The sequence below is a fragment of the Stegostoma tigrinum genome, chromosome 8 (assembly GCF_030684315.1).
Source record: "Stegostoma tigrinum isolate sSteTig4 chromosome 8, sSteTig4.hap1, whole genome shotgun sequence".
In the NCBI taxonomy this organism is placed as follows: Eukaryota; Metazoa; Chordata; class Chondrichthyes; order Orectolobiformes; family Stegostomatidae; genus Stegostoma; species Stegostoma tigrinum.
This window is the reverse complement of record NC_081361.1, coordinates 76,073,570-76,095,943: the sequence shown is the minus strand read 5'-3', so window position 1 is coordinate 76,095,943 and position 22,374 is coordinate 76,073,570. Positions and strand designations below refer to the sequence as shown.

At 42.0% G+C, this 22,374-nt stretch overlaps 2 protein-coding genes across 4 annotated transcripts in view; both read left to right on the top strand.

The window, feature by feature from the left end:
* The window catches only part of pif1 (PIF1 5'-to-3' DNA helicase homolog (S. cerevisiae)), a 34,872-nt gene extending 31,136 nt beyond the window's left edge, over nucleotides 1-3,736 (top strand). For both annotated transcript variants that reach the window (XM_059648261.1, XM_059648260.1), the window contains exon 13: nucleotides 3,450-3,736. In XM_059648261.1, the coding sequence (XP_059504244.1) occupies nucleotides 3,450-3,512 (63 nt within the window). In that variant the 3' untranslated portion in view covers nucleotides 3,513-3,736. The remainder of the gene's footprint in view (nucleotides 1-3,449) is intronic.
* Nucleotides 3,737-12,576: 8,840 nt separating this feature from the next.
* Nucleotides 12,577-22,374, top strand: part of rad54l (RAD54 like) — a 44,627-nt gene continuing 34,829 nt past the window's right edge. For both annotated transcript variants that reach the window (XM_048538768.2, XM_048538767.1), the window contains exons 1-4: nucleotides 12,577-13,632; nucleotides 14,439-14,510; nucleotides 19,699-19,818; nucleotides 22,074-22,134. In XM_048538768.2, the coding sequence (XP_048394725.1) occupies nucleotides 13,630-13,632; nucleotides 14,439-14,510; nucleotides 19,699-19,818; nucleotides 22,074-22,134 (256 nt within the window). In that variant the 5' untranslated portion in view covers nucleotides 12,577-13,629. The remainder of the gene's footprint in view (nucleotides 13,633-14,438; nucleotides 14,511-19,698; nucleotides 19,819-22,073; nucleotides 22,135-22,374) is intronic.

Here is a 22,374-nt window from a genome sequence, read left to right as displayed (position 1 = left end):
AAATGTAGGTTAAAGAGTGGCTTAATTGATGTTTTCATGATAGTAATATGAACAGATAGGGGAAATTGAAATTAATTATTTTTGTTGCTTGCAGAGACTAGGACTAGGGACAAGGTCTATAGAGTATTAGAACCACATCTTTTTAAGAGTGAACTCAGAAAACACTTCGTAGAATCATAGAATCCCTAATTTTTAATCCCTAATCTTCTCATTTTTGGGACTCCCTTCCATAAATGGTGGTTGATGCTAGATTAAATATTAAATTTATAACTAAGATTTATTGTTTATTTTTGTTAATCGGAGGTATTTTGGAGGGTGCCATGGTGTCTGTGGTTAGCACTGCTCCTCACCGCTGTAGGCACCCAAGTTCTATTCCACTGTTGGACGACAGCCTGTTTGCAGTTTCCATATTCTCCCTGTGTCTGTGTGGGTTCCCTCCAGATTCTCTGGATTCCTCCCATAGACCAAAGATGTGCAGGTTAGGTGGATGGACACAAGGTAAATGTGGGCTATAGAGATCAGATAGGGGGCTGGATCTGTGTAGGATGCTGTTCGGAAGGTTGGTGTGGACTTGAGAGGTTGAATGGCTTCCTTCGACATTGTAGGAATTCTATGATTCAAAACCTGCTGAATATGATATCTCTCAAAAAGAATCTGGCACTTAGTGACTGGGTATCCATAACTGGGCATCCATAAGGCAGCGTCTGAATCGTATTCAAACACAGTCTATAACCTCATGACCCTGCAGATATCCCACTCTACAATTAACGTAACATGAGGGGATCAACCATTACTCAGTGAAGAGTGGCGCTTGTAAAGAACAGCACCAGGCAATGAGGTGTCAGCCTGATGAAGCTACAGCTCATGACTGCTTGTGTGCCAAACTGCAGAGGCAGCCTGAGATACACAGGGCTAAATGATCCTACAGTCAATAGGTCAGAACTAAGCTTGGCTATCTTGTCGTATCCAGTGATGAAGGTATCAGACGATTAAACCTCCATAAATATCCACAAACTTCTGGGATGGGGGTAGCCCACAACAGCTTTGCAAAAGGCAAGACTGAACCTTTTGCAAGCAACATCCTCTAGAAGTGCTAAATAGAGAATTCATCTCCACCTGCTTCAGAAGTCCCTGGCATCATACAGGCCAGCCTTCAATCAATTCAATTCACTCTACTAGACATCAAGAAAAGGCAGAAGGTGCTAGGTAATAAAAAAGATGCAAGACCTTGACAACTTTCTGGCAAATAGTACTTTAGACTTGTATGTTCTAGAACTAACTTTGCCACTGAACAAACTGTTCCAGCCCTGTTGCAATGCTGGCCTCTACCTGCCAATATGGAAGATTGCCCAGACAGTGTCCACAAAAAATCAGGCCAATCCACTCTGTCCAATGACTGCCCTATCAGCCTCCTTTCAATCATCAGCAAAGTGTTGTTGAGAATGCTAGTAGGCAGCACTTGCAAAATAACAATCTGCTCGCTGCTAATCAGTTTCGGTTCTGTAAGATCCACCCAGCTCGTTGTGGACTTGATCCAAGCATGGATGAAAGGGGAAGCAGGTGTAATGGCCCTGCATGTAAAAGCAGCATTTGACTGAGTATGTCATCAAAGGGCTCAAGCAAAGTTGGGAGTCACTGGTTAGAGTAATAATTTGCTTAACAGATGATGGTTGTGCTTTTTGGAAGTCAATCACTTCAGCCACAGGATTTCACAGTAGCACTTCCTCCTGGTGGCACCCTTGGCCTGGCTGTCTTCAACTGCTTCATCACTAACCTTCCCTCCATCATAAGATCAGAAAGGGGTATGTTTCACTGTACAATCATCAATGTTTAGCATCGTTTACGCCTCCTTTTTGGTATCGAAACAGTCAATGTCCAAATGCAGCAAGACCTGAACAATATTTAGGCTTGAACTGACGCGTTACAAGTGCCAGGCAATGACCATCTCTAACAAGAGAATATCTAAACATCTCTCCATGATGTTCAACAGCATTACCATCACTGAGTTTCATTTTATCAACATCCAACGGGTTCTCATTAATCAGGAGTTGAATTTGACCAGCCATATAAATACAGTGACTGAAAAAGGGTCGGATGCTTGGTATTCTGTAGTAAGTCTCCTGTCTCACATCTGCCTCCTCACTATCTACTAGGCACAAGTTGGGAGAGTGATGGAATACTCTCTAACTGCCTGGATGAGTGAACTCTGACATTCAAAGATTGACGCCATCCAGGACAAAGCAACTGGGGTTTTGCTTTGCAATCTATTTCACAAGTTCAACATTCACTTCTTCCACAACTGGCGCACAGTGGGAGCGCTGTGTACTATCTGCAAGATGTACTGCAACAACTCTCAACAGAGTTCCTCTGGCAGCACTTCCTCTTCCAAAACTGATGTTCTTCCAAGCCTCAGAACATCCTGACTTGATTACTACAGCATCACAGCATCAAAATCTTGGAACTCCCTTCCTAACAGCACTGTGAATGTATTTACAACCCATGGACTACAGTCATTCAAGAAGACACTTCAAATCTACCTTCTCTAGACAATTTAAGGATGGGCAATGAATACTGACATAATCAGCATCATGTTAACAAATAGAAATATTATAGGGCAAAGGTGGGTATGTAAAATTTAAGTCACATATCAACTTTAATTCCATTGAATAGCAGAACAAATTCAAAGGGCTAAATGCTCTCCTCATGGCCCACTGCTCACTTCGGCCTGTCATTAACTGCCATTTGTGGAATGTTGCTGCATATAAATTACTGTTGCATTAGTTACATAACGTGTCATAATACTATCACAATATTTAATCTGTGTAAAACACTTTTTATTTCCAGGTGATTGGTTATAACTATTCTTTATCTAACCATTTGAAATGTGCAATTTTTTTATTAAAATCACAAGCTCACGAATGATTCCATATCAACTGCAGTATTTTAGGTCTTGCTCATATCAAGTGCTTCTTGTGATTCATCAACAACCCATTTTATTAAAATTTTGCAAAAGGCAGAACATGAAAATGCTATCATCATATTTAGGCTGAATTTTAAAAGGTTTGATATTGAGACTCTCTTTAAATATTGAACATAGTATGAGTAACGTAAGGAAGCATATCAATACTTATAAATATTTATTTGTGGCAAATGATAGTTGAAGGCAAAACCTGAGTTTATCTGGATCTATGGTTTTATAGGAAGGTAACTATTTCAGAGCTTACCAGAGCAGAACATTTATGCCACTCTGCTGTTTAGTTGTTTCAGTGCCTATTAAATCAATTTCTCTAATGATGATCTCTCTGATGAAGGGTCTAGGCCCGAAACGTCAGCTTTTGTGCTCCTGAGATGCTGCTTGGCCTGCTGTGTTCGTCCAGCCTCACATTTTATTCTCTAAATTCTTCTTTGCTGAGAACCTTATTTATCATAAATCCTTATTTTTCTTTTAGTCTTCACTGGATGGTTACATTGAAACTGAAAATCAGGAAAACGAGATGCCTGGAAGACTATAGGGTGTTTCTCAAAGCAAATCCTAACCTTCACCATCATCGTCTGAGAAGCTCCATTTTGATCTTGATCATTTTAACTTATGCTGATATTACAAATATTTTATAAACACAGGCCTTGTCCTTTTTTTACATTTTAAATTAGCAGTCAGGTGTTATTTATGGAATCAAAGCTGAAATTAGTGTTGTGGAATGAGAAATGTCAATGGCAATTTTCTAATCACCAACAATGTTACCTCTGTTTTCCATCTCATAAATGAAACTCTGATTTTGTAAAATAAAATTAATAGAAAGTTTTCTATCCTACCTAGTAATTGTAAATTGTTTCTTTCCAGATGTGTATGTCACAATTGGTACCTTATCCCAAAGGAATGGCTTGCTCTTCTCCACATGGGAGAAAGAAAATAAATTTAAAAACTCTTCTTTCTCTTTCCTCTTTTCAATTCTCACCACTAAAGATAATGGGTGTCTGCTAGCCTATTGTGCTATTGTTGCAGCATTCCCTTTGGTTCCTTACAAAATTCACTGATTTGGTCAAATATGACAATCACCTGACTTCTAGCTCAAGCATATTGTTCTTAAATTTTCCTATTTGTTTATTTCAATAATTTGAAGAGCGGTTTTATTTTTGCATAAAACAAATTGAAGTGCTTCCTGTAGCTGTTTTTGAACCAGGACAGATTATGGTTTGAACTTGAAATCACTCTGTTTTGTTTATCTTAGTTATTGGCTGGTTTCTACTGCAAAGACGTAATGACAACAAAATAAACCATAGGCAGACTTTTATGGTTCCCTGCCAATGACTTGGCAGGCAGGAGTCTTGTAAGTCCTAAGTGTATCCTTCTCACCACCTACCTGCCCTTTGCCATCTGACAGTGATTTTATAAGAGCTGAACCAAGCTAAATTGTCTCTTCCAGCCTTTCGCCAAAAGAGACACTTCCTCAAGTATTTAAGTAATTTGTCACTAAACAGCTACTTCCCATCCCACCAACAGGTTTTGGGGTTAAGAGTGAAGCCCAGCAGATTAGCATGCCTGGGACACAAGTGAACATCAGGAAAGATTATGGATCCCATGCAAGCCCTTCCTCCACCCCATCATTGTCTGACCTGCTTAGGTTTCCCCCTCTACCACAAACACACACCCTACCCCAGGCGCCTCACCTCCTGGGCTCATTGTGGTTTGTCCTTTGGGACTTGGTGAATTCCGCATCTTTTTGCTGGGATAACAGTGCTGTCAGCTCCTCATATCACCATCAGTCTGCATGGAGTACCAAATAGCTACAAGGCAGCTGTCAAGCAAGTTCATTTCCTGCCAAACTTTTCTCCGGCAGGATGGGAATTCCTGCCATTCAAAAAATTCTGCCCCTAAATAATTTGCAACATTTGTGGGAAAGATCAGAGAATAAGAGGAGGAGGAAGACCTTTAGATTCCCAAAATGGCCCCCACAAAGAAGAAGAACAGCAGATGCAATTCCCAACTTTTCCAGTAGTATGTCTTCCTTCCCATCCTACAACGGGCCAGCCAAAGTTTGAAATACAATGTGTAGTTAATCAAACCTTTTCCTTAGAACAAAAATGTTTAAATAAAACATTCCCCTCTATTTACAACACAAAATGAATTTACTACTAAATGTTTATTACAATATTGTCATAATGGGCAGGATTTTAATTCCTGTGTCCTCAACCTGCCGGTTGTGTGAAGTAGGGGGCCAGGAACCTGCAAATGTAACTGACAGACCAAAGAGAATTATTTTGAAGGAAGTGGCCAATTAAAAGACTGCCTCTGCCACTGGGAGACCTGTCCAATTAAGGATCGCTAATGGGTTCCAATGTCTTGGGAGTCAACAAGAAGATTTATAACAGCCACAGCCTCACTGCCAGAGGTAAGAGCTGGCTAAGTACATTGGAGTATAAAGTGTCTTTTTCCCACTGCTGGTTACTAAAAGGGGTAAAAAGACAAACAAATTTACTACTGTTGCAGCCAATATTTAGGTCAGTGTCTTCCATGTCAAATGGAGTCTCCAGCACTGACATCAACCCGAACTGCCACTGACAGCCCACTGCCATTTAGTGCTGGGAGAGTGTCCTTAATTTCCCTTTGGTGGAGTGATAAAGCCCACAAACCCTCCAACATTGGGCTGCCACTTTGTATCACGGGAGCAGATGTCATCTTTCAATAACACAGCAGCTCTTGGGGAAGTTGTGAGAGGCAATGAATAGAATAAAAGGGGGTACTGTGAAAGAGAGTGGAGAGGAGAGTTGAGAATGGAGTAGGCAGTGCCTTGGAGGGTTTGGAGAGAAGAGTAGGTGGGGGTTTGGGATGGGCTTTGGGAGATGGAGTGGGGAAAATGGGAAGAATTGGGGGAGATGATGGGGAGGCATGGGTTTGAACGAGGAAGGGCAGGAGAATAGAAGTGTTGAAAATGGGGATGAAGAGAGGCAGAATGGGAGTGTTGGAAAGGGAATGGGGTTATTAAGACTGATGGCGATGCTTATGTATTTAAGTATGGAATGTACACTGTGGCTGATCAAATAACTGTTCTAGTTGTCACTTTGACTCCTGTATAATCACATAAACACAGGAAAACTTAATGATACTTGAAAGTTGCCACCCAGGTTGACAGGGCTGTTAAGAAGGCATACGGTGTTTTAGCTTTTATTAATAAGGGATTGAGTTCCGGAACCAAGAGGTTATGGTGAAGCTGTACAAAACTCTGGTGCGGCTGCACTTGGAGTATTGTGTACAGTTCTGGTCACCGCATTATAAGAAGGATGTGGAAGCTTTGGAAAGGGTGCAGAGGAGATTTACTAGGATGTTGCCTGGTATGGAGGGAAGGCCTTACGAGGATAGGCTGAGGGACTTGAGGCTGTTTTCATTAGCGAGAAGAAGGTTGACAGGTGACTTAATTGAAACACATAAAATAATCTGAGGGTTAGATAGGGTGGATAGGGAGAGCCTTTTTCCTAGGATGGTGACGGCAAGCACGAGGGGGCATAGCTTTAAATTGAGGGGTGAAAGATTATAGGACAGATGTGAGAGGTAGTTTCTTTACTCAGAGAATAGTAAGGGAATGGAAGGCTTTGCCTGCAACGGTAGTAGATTCGCCAACTTTGGGTACATTTAAGGCGTCATTGGATAAACATATGGACGTACATGGAATAGTGTAGGTTAGATGGGCTTGAGATCGGTATGACAGGTCGGCACAACGTCGAGGGCCAAAGGGCCTGTACTGTGCTGTAATGTTCTATGAAGCCACCCAAGGATTTGTTTCCATTTTTCAGGCCCACTTATGTCCACTGGCCATTGAAAATTCAGCACAATTTCACTGTAACTTACATAATGTCGAGAAGGCCCCTAACTGAGCAGTACTGTCTTGATTCTGAGTCAGAAAGTTATGGGTTCAATCCGTACTTTGAAGACTTAAGCGCAAAGCTTCAAATGCTAATTCAGTACAATGGTAAGGTGCCACTTTTCACACAAAGTGTTAATTAAAGGTCCCAAATAGATATATAAGACCTCTTGGGATAACATGAAGGACAGGAGAGTTCTCCCTGTATCCTATCCAATATTTGTTTTTAATTTAGTTTTTATTATTATTGCATCATTGGGTGTGGGCATGGTTGGCTTTTACTGTATGTCGCCCAAGAAGAGAATGGTGAGTTGCTACTATGAACTATTGGAGTCGTGGGAATCCAAGAACACCTCTAGTGCTGTTAAGAAAGGAGTTGCAGGACTTTGACCCCTTGACAACAAGGTGCAGCGATGTAAGTCTTGGATAGAGACTTGCTGGTGGTGATGCTCCTATATATCTGCTGCTCTTCTCCTTCCAAGTGTTGGTGATCACAGGTCTGGAAGCTGCTATCAAAGGAGCTTTGATTAATTGTTGCATTATATATTATGTGCAGTACACACTGCTGCTACTGTATGTCAGGAATGAAAGGTGTGAACATTAAAAGCGGTGACAGTCAAGCAAGCTGCTTTGTCCTCGTTGCTGTCAAGCTTCAGAAATGTCTTGGAGCTGCAATCATCCAGGCAAGTAAATTGCACGCCTGATCTGTACCTGCAGATCGGGACTAGCTTTGGGGAAAACAGGAAGGGAATTACCTATGGTTGATTTGTTTCAATTCTGATCAGGTAACCTCACAAGATGTTGATAGTTGGGAAATTCTGCAACGGTAATGTTAGCGAACATCAAGGAGTTCTCAGGAAGGGTCATCGGAGCCAAAACATTAACTCTGTTTTCACCTCCACAGATGCTGCCAGACCTGCTGAGCTTTTCCAGCAACTTTGCTTTTGTTCATGTTTTACAGAATCCGCAATTCTTTTAGTTTTTATCAAGGGATGGTGGTTAGATTCTCCCTTGTTGGAGGCGGTCATTGCCTGGCAGTTCAGTGGTACAAATATTACCTGCCATTTATCAGATCAAGCCTTAAGGTTGTCTTTTACTGCATTTGGACACAACCTGCTTTATTGTCTAAGGTGTGGTAAGTGATGCTAAACACTGATTGTAGAATCAGTGAATATTCCCACTTCTGACCTCATGATGAAGGTCTTTGATGAAGCAGCTGTAGACTGTTGCACCTAGGGCACTACTCAGTGGAACTCTTTCAGTGATATCATAGGGCTGAGATGATTCATCTCCAACAACCAAAACTACTTACTTTGCACTGGAGATTTTTTTGTACTCAAATCACGAGTGATTCACCCTCAATTCCAATGTGCACTAGTTTTACTAAGACTATTTGATACTACACACAATCAAATGCTGCTTTGATGTCAAGGCACTGAATCCTACCTTAAAAACACCATTAAATCAGGATAATCACAAACATCATTAGAACAGGCTAATCACTTTGGGGTGGCACTGTGGCTCAGTGGTTAACACTGCAGCCCCACAGCACCAGGGACCCAGGTTCGATTCAAGCCTCAGGTAACTGTCTGTGCAGAGTTTGCACATTCTCCCTGCGTCTGCATGGGTTTCCTCTGAGTGCTCCGGTTTCCTCCCACAGTCCAAAGATGTGCAGGCTAAATGGATTGGAGATGCTAAATTGCCCGTAGTGTTCAAGGGTGTGTGGGGGTTATAGGGGGATGGGTCTGGGTGGGATGCTCCAAGGGGCAGTGTGGACTTGTTGGGCCGAAGGGCCTGTTTTCACACTGTAGGGAATCTAATTTATTTGTGATATTTTGCCACATGAAAATTGGGTGTCATGTTTCCCTATACCACAGTAGTGACCACACTATAAAAGTAATTCATCAGCTAGGTAATGTTTTGGGCTATCAGGGAGACAGGGAAGATGTTATTCAAATGGGGACTCTTATTACATTTTCACGTTATTTTTCCCTCAGTGCTTACCTGTGGAATAATTTGCAAGCTAAACCACGAGCTCTGGGTTTCCATTCACTTGTAAGGTTTACCATTCAGAAGTATACATGGAATAGCCAAATCTGCAACAGATCATTGATTACTACAGTATGTTTTAATTTAATCATATTCTTACACTGTGTGTTATTAGTTTCAGACATGACTTGAGGTGTGCATTTTCTTTATCCCATCTGAACTACATTCACTTGTCATTTTGCTTTGGTTCACTTCCTTAATCTGTAAACTTTGCAATTTTTTTCTCTCATTGAGTTGACTGGCCTGCTTGCGCAGTCCTTTGTGGTACAGAGGAGAGCTACACAGCATCACTAGTCACTTTTAAAAAATATATTATCCACAATAAGCTTGTGCTGCTAGCCACCCACAGATGATGAGGTTTTGATTATTATAAATACATTTAGGGATACTTTGATAGCTCTTGTACTCCATCTAGTGTCAAAGAAAAAACAGTTGGCATCTGACAAGATAGGGGATGCAGAAAATTACAACAGAATTGAAACTCAAAGATATTCCGTTCTCAGAAAAGTGTGAAAAATGTGGAGTCGTCCAATTCAATGAGAGATGGCTGTTGTTATGCTGTCATCTGAGGAAACTGCCATGGTGGTGAGGTTGCCAATTGTGGTTCTCAGTGGTTATTTCAGCGGCATGCCAGGGTTACATCTGCTCTGAACGTTACTGAAGAATTCACAATTCTCACAAAATCTTCAAAGGTTTGGGCTTGGAAAGGGGGATAATTTGTGCCAACTTCTATGATATAATTGGCTAGTACATTATTTTTACTGTGTGTACACAATGCCAGTCTAGTTCCAATCTGTTTCTTGCAATACAAAGTTAACAACTATTTTTGCTGAGGTTCCTATTCTATGTAGGCCACTGGCCTTGTAAGAGTAAGTTTTGTTCAGAAATAGTTAAGAATCATTATATGGTACCTTCCTAGCCATGTCAACAGGAGAGAAACTGGCTTGCAATGTAAAAATGGAGCATAAACACTTAAATTGGCCAGATAAATGCAGTGGCTACAACAGCAGGTCAGAGGCTTGGAATACATTTATTTATTTTGTGGAATGTGGGCATCACTGGCTGGCCAGATCTATTGCCTGTTTCTAGTTGCTCTTGAGAAGATGGTGGTGAACTTCCTTCTTGAATCACCACAGTCCACCTGTTGTGGGTTGATCCACAATGCCATTAGGGAGGGAATTCCAAAATATTGACCCAGTGACAGTGAAGGAATGGTAATATATTTCTAAGTCAGGATGGTAAGTGGCTTGGAGGGTCACTTGAAAGTGGTGGTATTCCCATGTATCAGCTGCCCTTGTCCTTCTAGATGGAAGTAGTCATGAGTTTGGAAGGTACTGTCTGAGGCTCTTTGATGAATTTCTGAAGTGCATCTTGTAGATAGTACACACTGCTGCTAGTGAGCATCGGTGGTGGAGGGAGTGGATATTTGTGGATGCAGTGCCAATAAAGTAGGCTGCTTTGTCCTGGATGGTGTCAAGCTTCTTGAGTGTTGTTAGGGCTACACTCTTCCAGGCAAGTGGGGAGTATGCAGGATTTGTCCTGCTTCTTTTTATGCACAGGGCATTTTTTGACAATTTTCCACATTGTCAGGTAGATGTCAGTGTTGTAACTGTACTGGAACAGCTTGGCTAGGGGAGCGGCAAGTTCTGGAGTATGAGTCTTCAGTACAATTGCTGGAATTTTGTCAGGACCTGTAGCCTTTGAAGTATCCAGTGCCTCCAACCATTTCTTGATATCACGTGGAGTGAATTGAAGACTGAAGACTGGTATCTGTAATGTCGGGACCACTGGAGGAGGCTGAGATGGATCATCCACTCAGCATTTCTGGCTGAAGATTGCTGAATATGTTTGAATTTACTCTGCAATTTGAGAGGGAGAAGATACAATCAAAGGTAATGGCATTACAGCTGAATAAAAGCAACTACAGAGGCATGAGGGAGGAGCTGGGCAGAATTGACTGGGAGAGGAGCCTAGCAGGAAGACAGTGGAATAGTAATGGCAGGAGTTTCTAGGAGTAATTCAGGAGGCACAGGGCAACAGTGGCTGACTAGGGAAGTCAGGGATAGCATAAAAGCAAAAGGGAAAGCATTTAACGTGGCGAAGAGCAGTGGGAAACCAGAGGGTTGGGAAGCTTACAAATACTAACAGAGGGCAACAAAAGAAGAAATAAGGAGGGTGAAGATTAAATATGAGGGCAAGCTAGCCAGTAATATAAAGGAGGACTGTAACAGTTTCTTTAGATACGTCAAGGGCAAAAGAGGACATTGGGCCGCAGGAAAATGATGCTGGGCAGAACGTAGCGGGGAACAAGGAATTGGCTCAGAAACTGAATAATTACTTCATGTCACTCTTCACAGTTAAAGACACGAGTAATATCCTTCCATGGCTGTGTCATGTTTGTGGTTGGAATCATATCTGATACAAAAGAACATTGATGTGATTGTTGAAGGTCAGTTATCTCTTCCAGGATATTATTGCCTCAGGATGGTGTTCCAGGTCCAACCATCTTCAGCTACTTCATCAATGACCTTTCCTTCATCAAAAGATCAGCACAGAGTCATAGAATATACAACACGGAAACAGGCACTTTGCTCCAACTCATCCATGTTGACCAGATATCCCAAACTATTCTTGTACCACTTGCTAGCTTTTGGCCAATATCCCTCTAAACCATTTCTATTCATGTACCTATCCACATGCCTTTTAAACATTGTCATTGGACCAGTTTCCACCATTTCCTCTGGCAGCACATTCCATACACGCACCACCCTCGACATGAAAGAGTTGCTCGTTTGATCCCTCTTAAATCTTTCCACCTTACTTTAAACCTATGCCCTTTGTTTTTGGATTCCCCACACCATGATTGCATAAACCTTTAGAATGTCAACCCTCAGACTGTGATGCTCCATGGAAAATAGCCCCAGCTGTTCAACCTCTCCCTGTTGTTCAAATCCTCCAACCTTGGCAAAAGCCTTATAAATCTTTTCGAAACCCTTTCAAATTTCACAACATCCTTCCCAAAGGAGGGGACCAGAACTGAACGCAGTGTTCCAAAAGTGGCCTAACCAATGTCCTGTGCAACTGCAAAAAGAACTGCAGAGATTCAGGGTGGTAGCTCAGTAGCAAATTCTCAATAGAAATTAGGAATGGGTAATAACTTCTGGCCTGGTCAGTATTGCACACACCCTATTTGACAAGGTGTGAGAAAGTGAGAATTGTGGTCAGGGGGCACGGTGCTCTGTCTGAAACACGATCCCTGAGTGGGCGGAGCTCGCCGTAAATACGGCACTGGGGGGGGCGGGCTCTCTGTAAATACGGCATTCGGGGGGCGGGGCTCCTCGAACGCAGCACTGGGGGCGGGGCTCCCATCAACGCGGACTTGGGGGCCGGGCTCCCGTTATCGCGTCTCCAGGGGGTGGGGCTCCCTGTAAACGCAGTCCCTCATGACAAGGCCAAATTTCAACGCTAAAATCGGGGGCGGGGCTACCTGGAAGCGTGCTTCCTGGGGGCAGGTTTCCTTGTTAACACCGCCGTCTGGTAGGAGGGGCGGGTGGCTATGGGGTCTGTAAACTCGCCTCCTGGGGGGCGGGGCTCCCTGTTAACTCTGCCCAAGGGGGGCGGTACTCTCTATAACGCGGGAGCTAGTGGCGTCAGGAGCCTACGCGGAAGCCGTAATTTGCAATGCGCAGGCGCATCACCTGGCGGTAGATTCGAGTGAGAGAGGGAGCGGGTGGAAGTGGAGTTAGGGGAATGAGACATAGAGAAGTACTGCGAGTGTTTCCCAGTTAAAGGTCCGGAAATGCCGTGAAGGGATTGGGGTAACGAGACTTTGGTCTACTCCCTGTACCGTAGGGACAGAAGAGAAAGAAAGAACGAAAGAGAGGACTAGAGGGGAGGGCCTGAGGGACAGGTTCAGTCGAGGACTGAGATTGGGAGAGTGGATCAGGCTCTGGCACAGGGACATTGAGCTTCCCTCTATGGATTTACATAGGGCCTCAACTATAATCAAGGGATTGTAATAGTGAAAATCAAATGAGAGAGGGATTCATGTTATTAGGCCGCATTTCTAAACAGTTTGAGTTTGACAGACCATGCTTTGTTCCACTTAATTATATTGAAGAATAAGGCAAATCAAGAATTTTAGTGACCTGATCAATTAATGGATTGTGAGCTAACCTTGTTACATTTGATTGTGTATGCACTGTAATTGAGATTAATCATATTCATTGATAACTAAAGAATAATTGATACTGAAACACAAAATTTGACATTGTGAAAAGAGAACTCTATTCTTAATAACATTATTAAAAATAATTATTGATTAAAGAGAGGGAGTAAACCAACTTGATATTAGATTGAAGCACTAGATTGAAATGGGGTTTCTAAGGGCACAGGAATTGTTTACCAGTAATCTATAAAGTACTCCACGTTTATCTGAAAAGGCCAAGATATTAAGAGCAAACTCCATTCAAAGGAAGCTGGAGAAGAATTGCTACATAACGTTAGACCTGATAATTTGACTCACTGAAGCACTGAATCAACTGCTTGACAATGGAATAGATGAAGAAGTCTCACTGGTCAGTGATTATGACCGAGAAGTTGGATGAGACATAGCCGAGCACAGGAGTCTTTCTTTTCAAGTAAAATACATCATGGAATTTTGAGAGAGAAGAAACTTGATCGAATAAGTTGTTAAATTGCATTGACATCTGATTTTTAAAAAATGGTAAGTGCGACAGTGATTAGTTGTCAGTGTTGAAATCTCCCTTTCAACTGCCCTGTTTTAGTCTGAAGTCCGAATGTGATTGAATTCTTTGCTACTGCATTCACCTTTTGAGTCAGAGGTGAGGCACATAATGTGGGTGAACTTCCAGTGCAATGTTGAAGTGGTGGTGTATTGTCAGACAGCCATCCTTTAAATGAAATATTAAATTCAGGTCCATTAGACTTTTGTAGATCAAATGGATATTAAATACCTCGTCATTATTGAAGAAGAACAGGGTGTTTTTCCAGTATCCTGGACAATATTGTTCTCTTAGATGCCTTGACAAAATTGGTTAGCTACTGTTGAAGTAATGCTGTTGGAGGTTATATTAATTTGTATACTGGTCACTGTGGCTCAGAGTAATGAATTACATGTGGAACACTTAGGAATATTTCTTCTAAATATGAAAAGGTAATTTTTCTTTCGGTAAAATTCCCAAATTGGCAAGATTAACTGACTTACGAACTTTATATTTTTAGAAATGCCAACTTAAGTTCTAGCCCTCAATGCACTGAATAGGACTTAACACCGATTCCTTGCCAAATAAATGATTCAAATGTTTACTTAAAAAAAGAGTCTGCTTATGTTGCTGCTTGTGAGAAATTTCAGTAAATAAATTGGCTATTACATTTTCTACATTTAGAATAGTAACTACACTTCAAATGAACCTCATTGGCTTAAAGTGTTTTGGGAGGTTTATAAAAGCTATTGTAGAAATACAGTCTACCTTTCTAATTTTTTAGTAAATGTGTGCTTTTGTTCCGTAGAGAAGAAGTCTAGCCCCAAGTCAGCTTGCCAAGCGAAAGCCAGGATGTTTGTCGGATGACGATGATGATGTGGTACAGTAATCTAATGCAAACTAACTGATTAAATAATTATTGAGTTTATGTACTTGTGTCAGTAAGTTGAATCTGTGCTTCTAAGCTGCACTTAGTGACCTTTTCCCCAGGTGAATGTGACAGTATCAGATGTGAATAATATTAATTTAAAAAATGGATTATGTGTCATTTATCGTATATCAGTCATTATGAAACACCAGTTAAGGACTGACATACAGGGATGAGGCTCACTATTTGCAGAATGCATTTGTTGCATCTCAACTGAAATTGAAATGCTATTACACATCTTTCAAGCAGATGAGACATGAACTCAGACCTCCTGGCGCAGAATTAGGGACACTATTACCATACCACAAAAACCCCAAAGTCTACTGCATCTGGTATTCTCGGACAAGTCCCATCCAAATACTAACCGGGCTTGGGTCTGCTTAGGTTCCAGGATCAGACGGGATCTGGTGTTTTCAGGCTAATATGGCCTTAGGCTGTATATAGTTGTGTGGAGTTGCCCGTTTAAACAAATAGATCAGGTGACCCAGTGCAGGAGCTAGGAAGGGCAGTCTGACACTGACTGTGGAGCTGGGAGGATGCAGAATAAATCATTCCCTCTTCTAGTTTATCCTCTGTCTACCTCATACTCTATTTCTTGTTCTAGTGAACCACAAAGACCCAAACTGACAACGAGGATTGGATTTGAGCCACAAACTGTGCAAATGCTATTTTTTATTTTTGTGGGGGGAGGAATGGCGTTGCCTGTATTTTGAAATCAAATGCACATTCATGGAGTTAACAATGAATTTTTTTTCCGTTTTCATAAACGGATACACCACAGAAGAGAGTCCATCCCCCAATTTATGGCAGCCTTTAAGAGGTTAGTGAAACATTGTGAATTTGGAGGGTTCCTCCAAAATGCCTTCTAAGACTTTTTTTTTGTGGTCCCTGACACAAAGCCACCTAACGGAAACTATTAAGAAGGAGAGACCTGGATTTCAAGGCAGCTTTTGGAATTGCTGCCTCATTGCAGTTGGCCACCAGTTGAGTGATGGTGCCCAGGTGCATAGAGGGGCAGAAACTCAAAGTGCTGTACCAACTGTAGAATGCTACCGATGTGGCAGGAGTGGCCACAATGACTCAACATGTTGGACTGGAAGCACAGTGCTGCTGGTGTAAGCAAGTGGGATGTATTGCCTGAAATTGTCAGGTACAACCCAAACAAGAGAAGGCGAGTGAGAAAGAAACAACCCTCAGGATAAGACAACAAAATGTGAGGCTGGATGAACACAGCAGGCCAAGCAGCGTCTCAGGAGCACAAAAGCTGACGTTTCGGGCCTAGACCCTTCATCAGAGAGGGGGATGGGGTGAGGGTTACTCTCTCCACCTATCTTCTTTACTCTCCATCTTCGGTCCGCCTCCCCCTCTCTCCCTATTTATTCCAGTTCCCTCTCCCCATCCCCCTCTCTGATGGAGGGTCTAGGCCCGAAACGTCAGCTTTTGTGCTCCTGAGGCGCTGCTTGGCCTGCTGTGTTCATCCAGCCTCACATTTTGTTGTCTTGGATTCTCCAGCATCTGCAGTTCCCATTATCCCTAAGGATAAGACATCAGGTTCATGGGAGTAGACTGGGAGTCACCTAAGTCTGTGGGAGAAGCTGAAATTCCTGGTCAGCAGAGTTTCAGTTAAACATCTTGTGAATGTGGATGAAACTGATCTCATTTGCGTTCTTCTCAAACTAAAGCATTAAGACAGTAAAGGTGGATGCAGCGGTGTCTCTGATTCTGGAATCAATACATAAGGCAAAATTAAAAGCACTGCCATCGAAGCCTGCCAAGATTGTACTACGGACGTACATACAGAACAAGTGTGGCCTGAATGTTTCTTGCCACTTGTCAGCCCAAGCCTGAATATTGTGAAGCTTCACACAAGATCTTTTTGTTTTCTTATTCATTCATGGGACCATGGGCTTTGCTGGCTGGCAAGCATTTTATTGCCCTGTTCCATTTGACCTTGAGAACCTGTGGTGAGCTCCCTTCTTGAGCTGCTGCAGCCCACCTGTCCTAAGTTGACCCAGGAATTCCAGAATTTCGAATCAGTGACCGTGGAGTTTTAGCAATATATTTCCAACTCAACATGATGAGTGGCTTGGAGGGGAAACTTGCAAGTGGTTCTTTCCCTGTACTTGCTGCCCTTGACCTTCTAGATGGAAATGGTCATTAGTTTGGAAGGTACTGTCTTAGGATCTTTGAATTTCTGCAGTGCTTCTTCTAGATAGGACACACTTGCTGCTACTGAGTGCCTGTAGGTAAAGTGACTGGCATCATATCCACAAACACTCAAGTGTGCTGCTTCTTCCTGGTGGTGGCATGCTTGGTGAGTGTTGTTCAAGCCGCACGCATCCAAGCAAGTGGGGAGTATTCCATCATACTCCTGACCTATGCCTTGTAAATGCTGAACAGGCTATGGGAAATCAGGAGATGCAGTTTTCCTAACCTCTGGCAGAGTGGCCAGAAGACAGGTCAATGTGGCACGTTTTTGATCAATGATAACCCCAAGAATGTTGATACAGGGGGAATTCAGTGATAATAATACCATTGGATGTGAAGGTTTGGGGTTAGATTCTTTCTTATTGGCGATGGTCATAGCCTGGCATTTGTGTGGCCTGAATGCTTCTTGCCATTTGTCTGGATATTGTCCAGGTCTTGATGCATTTAGGCATGGACTGCTTCAGTATCTGAGGAGTTATCAATAGTGCTGAATACTATGCAATTATCAGCAAATGATCCCACCTCTGACCTTATCATGGAGGGAAGCTTATTAAGAAAGCAGCTGAAAACAGCTGGGTCCAGGACACCACCATGAGGATCTCCCTCAGAAATGTCCTGGAGGTGAGATGACTGACATCCAACAACGAAGACCATCTTCTGTGTGCCAGGTATGACCCTCTGACCAGCAGAGAGTTTTCCCCTGATACCCATTGATTCCAGTTTTGCTAGGGTTCCTTGATGCTGCACTTGGTCGAAAGTGGCATTGATGTAATGGGCTGACGCTTTCACCTCACCTCTGAAATTCAGCTCTTCTGTCTATGTTTGAACCAAGTTGTAATGAGGTCAGGATCTGAGTGACCCTGGCAGAACTCAAACTGGGCATCAGTGAACAAGTTATTCACTCACCATTCAGATTTGGAAATATATCACTGTTCCTCACTGCCCCTGTGGTCATTGATATCTGCTCCACGTGGCCTGAGGTGGTTGTCATGAAGTCAGCATCAGTGGAAGCAACAATAGACCAACTGGATGAAACGTTTGCCAGGTTTGGGAACCCCGAACAAAAAATGACTGACAATGGTCCACACTTTGTCGCAAGAGTTCCAGGATCACCTGGAAAATCACAGAGCCAGATATGTGAGATCAGCTCTATATCACTTGGTGACAAACGGCCAGGCAGAGAGATTTGTACAAACCTTGAAGCAGGCCTTAAAGGCCTCACAAGGGGATAGTTCACTAGGATGGTTACTCAGCAAGTTTCTCAGCATGAACAGGAACCATATGATAACCCCATGCTCACTGGCATCCTTAATATTCAACTGCCAGCTCAGAACCATGTTTGACTAACTTCGGGCAAAAGCGATCAGAGAGCTGATAGAGTGAAATCTGGAAGGGCAGATGGTCAGAACACTCAGTTGAGTGTTTTCCAAAGAGGAAAGATGGTGTTAGCTGGAATTATACATTTGGGGAAAAACAAATCCCAGTGATGGTGGTGACTCGAACAGAACTATTATCATATATGGTACAGGTAGTTCTGCTATGTATTTCATTAATGCGACTTGACTAACGCAATTGACGAATAGTGGACTCTGTTTGGATAATGCGAAGTTTGTTCTGTACAGGTATAGCTATTTTCTATAGTGATTTCCCTATCATGTGATTTTCTACAGTGTGAGGTCATACAAGAATGCAACTATTGTGTTATAAGAGAACTACCTGTACAGACTAGGAATTAACTGGCCTGGAGGAGATAGTTGAGTCAGCTGGTTGCCACACCTCGCCAATGTGGGTGATGACCCTCAGAACCCTGAGCCAGTCCAGGTCGGATCAGTGGCGTTGACTGAGTCATGTGTCTCCAAGCCATGGTTGGCCATATGCAGGGAGGACATAACAGCAGGGTTATAGAGTAACAGCCAATCAGAGTGGGAAGTACCTCAACAGAACAATAGAAGCTTCCAAAAGAGACACTACAATGGAAAAGATTCTTGAGTCGAAGAGATTTTATTCAAGGAATTGCCATCTCCCTAAGAGACTGATAATGGTGATGTAACTATCAGAAGTTTGAGCATTGGGGAAGAAATTCAAATGTAATCTTTTTGAAAGCTTTAATTCTGACATTCTTAGTGGTACAAGTCTGGAATGAGGAAAGTGATTGGCCTCCTGAAAATCATCCTGTTACAACTGTGATCCAATAAAACATTTCTTTTTTTTTTTAGTTGTAAATATTCCTGACTATGTATATATGTTAGCTACAAAACATACATGAGAGAGCGAGATAAAGGGAATATGGATGTACAGGGGGTAGGGGTGTAATGTATGTGTTTGTGTGGTGTTGCCCCTTTTAAAAAAGAAGATCATTCAACCGGTGCAGGAACTAAGAAAGGCAGACTGGTACCAACCATGGAGCTGAGAAAATGCACAAAGTTTTCCCTGTTCTAATTTACCCTCTGCCTACCCACATGTTCTATTTATGTTTTATTGGATCACAGTTGTAACAGGATGATTTTCAGGAGGCCAATCACTTTCCTCATTCCAGACTTGTACCACTAAGAATGTCAGAATTAAAGCTTTCAAAAAGATTACATTTGAATTTCTTCCCCAATGCTGAAAATAATCGTAAATACTTTAAGTTACATAAATAGTGGTGCAAAATTAAATGAGGAAGAATGAAGAAGTGAAGATCAGCAATATTTGAAGATTTTTGATGTTACTGATTTCAAATCAATTCTTGTCTTATTTTTCCCATTTGAGATTAGCAAGTCACTAGGCTAAGATCTGCATGAAATTATTTCTGCTTCTGGTTGTGTCAGTACATGATGGAATTCTTTGTGCAAATTATCTTTGAAATCCCTGATGATTTGAGAGAGGAAAGGGTGGGTGATTGAGATTTTCAAAACTGCAATTTAAAAAACAAAATTTACTTTTTTGACAGAGTCCAAAACGGCGCAAACTGGCATGGCAGCGAGACAATGGTGAAAATTTTATGTCACCATTTCGGAAACCACTAGCACAACTAACTAATCGACCCATGTGTCTTGACAGCAGCCAGCATGTGAGTGATCAGTACTATGAATCTTGTGGGGAACAAACTTGACTGTATGAGGGCCCAAAAGATAGAAAATTGGCAGAAAGCAGAGAGTGGGGATGAAAGGGTCTCTCTCAGGAGGCAGCCGGTGACAAATGGTGTTCAACAAGGGCTAGTGTTGGGACCGTAAATTTTCACTTTATACATTATTGACCTCGGTGAAGGAACTGAGTGCATTCTGGATACGTTTGCAGACTATACAAAGATGGGTAGAGGGACAGGTAGTATTGAGGTTGCAGGGAGGCTGCAGAAGGATTTGGACAGTTTAGGAGAGTGGGCAAAGAAGTGGCAGATGGAGTACAACATGGGAAAGTGTGAGGTCATGCCCTTTGGTCAGAAGAATAGAAGCATGGACTATTTCTAAATGGGGAGAAAATTCAGAAGCCTGAAGTACAAAGAGACTTGGCAATTCTAGTCCAGGATATTCGCAAGGTAAACTTGCAGGTTAAGTCAGTAGGAAGGAAGGCAAGTGCAACTTTGGCATTTATTTTGAAAGGGCTTGAATATAAAGGCAGACTTCTGAGACTCAGTAAGGTTCTGAGACCACATTTGGAGTATTGTGCGCAGTTTTGGGCCCCATATCTCTGGAAAGATGTACAGCAGGTTCAGAGGAGGTACACGTGAATGGTCCCAGGAATGAAAAGCTTAACATATGACGAATGTTTGAGGACTCTGGGTCTATGCTCGATGGAATTTAAAAGGATGAGTGAGTATCTAATTGAAACTTTCAGACTACTGAATGGCCTGGACAGAGTGGATATTGGGAAGATGTTCCCATTAGTAGGAGAGATTAGGACCCGAGGGCACAGCCTTTGTGTAAAAGGAAGACCTTTTAGAACTCTGGTAAGGAGAAACGTCTTCAGCCAGAGAGTGGTTATTCTTTGGATTTCACTGCCACAGAAGGCTGTGGAGAGTATATTTAAGATGGAGATAGATAGGTTCTTGATTGTCCAGGGGATCAAGGGTTCCAGGGAGAATGCAGCCGAATGGTGTTGAGAATCTTAACAGCCATGATTGAATGGCGGAATGGACTTGATGCACTGAATGGCCTAATTTCTGCTCGTATATCTTATGGTCTTATATGTTATTGAGATGGAGCTGAACATGATTGAATTCTATTGTTTGCAATTGTCAATTTTGCAACAAATAGAGTATAATCTATTTAACTGTACAAATATGACATTCTATCGGTAACCCAAAAATATTCTCAGCTCCTAATGACTCACTGCCCTTTTCCCCTTTGAACAGACTAAGGTCTAGTCCCCAAACACACTTCCATGACGTGGAATGAATTGGAAATTCTTCTCTTTAACCAAGCTATGTGAACTTTGCAATCATTTAACTTGCACAAAATGTCTCTTCAATCTGAGCATGAGCACCCACTTACATTTATGTGGCATCCAACAAGATCAGCATTTCATTGACTTAGGACACAGGACTGCTTGTATCTGTTTTATCTCGCGCACTGTCTTTTGCTCCATCTTCCCGTCTGCCACTCACACTTCCCAAAGCCTTGTAACTGGATAAAATTAGCTATCCCTTAGAATGGAGCTGGTGGTCTATCTTGAAAATATATACACTTTAATGTATAAACTTTTACAAGAGGTAAAATGTTGACATTTCTGCCACATGCCTATAATTTTAAGGCTAACAGTCTATACTTTGTCATCATAGTTGTCGTCATCGTCATTGTTTAGTTATTAAAATCTTACACCGCCTTCCTACTGTGAGATAACATGGGCCCCCGTTTAACCAGTAGACCATCAGACCTTCTTGTCAGATAGAATTCATAACAGATAAATAATCTTCTTCATCTTCCACTTCATCCAAAATTAAAGGAAGAGTCCCAGAATATAACAGTCTTGCCAATTCATATTTGGGACACAGGAAATGCCAAATAAGTAAAAATGAAAGTGCATGTCAGGCTGCCTGACTTTAAAGCTTGCAATATCGAAGATAGGGAAGAGGGCATAGTTTTGGCACTATTGTTCTTGTATTTGTTGTGTCATCTGATCTCAGAGTTAGGATTCCAATTGTCTGTGCTATTCTGAACGAAGTGGCAAGAAAGTGGGTTGCCTGGAAAATGTACTAGCAGCAGAAAATAAGGGTGGGATTGAGTCTGGTTACAATACCTTTCTATTTCACTATGTTTTGAATTTGTTTATCATATACGTATTCGTAAGATTAATTCAACTTTGTCCTTTCCTCTTTGTTTCCTCCAGGAGGCTTTCATTCGTAGCATCCTGGCCAAGCCTTTTCGAGTGCCTATTCCAAATTATACAGGTATAAGCTGTCGCGTGTGTAGAAAGTCTCTTTTATAGACCAAAAGTATACTATCAGCAGTTTCAAGTAGACTAGGTAGTGTGACTAGATATAACAACTTGCTGATATTCTAGAACTGTCCTACACTAACTGCTTCAATTGTGGTACCTCTTAGTTGCTCAGTTAACTTAGAAAATTATAACTGAATCACTTATGGGCATAAGAATTAGGAGTAGGTTATTTGGCCCCTTGAGCCTCCTC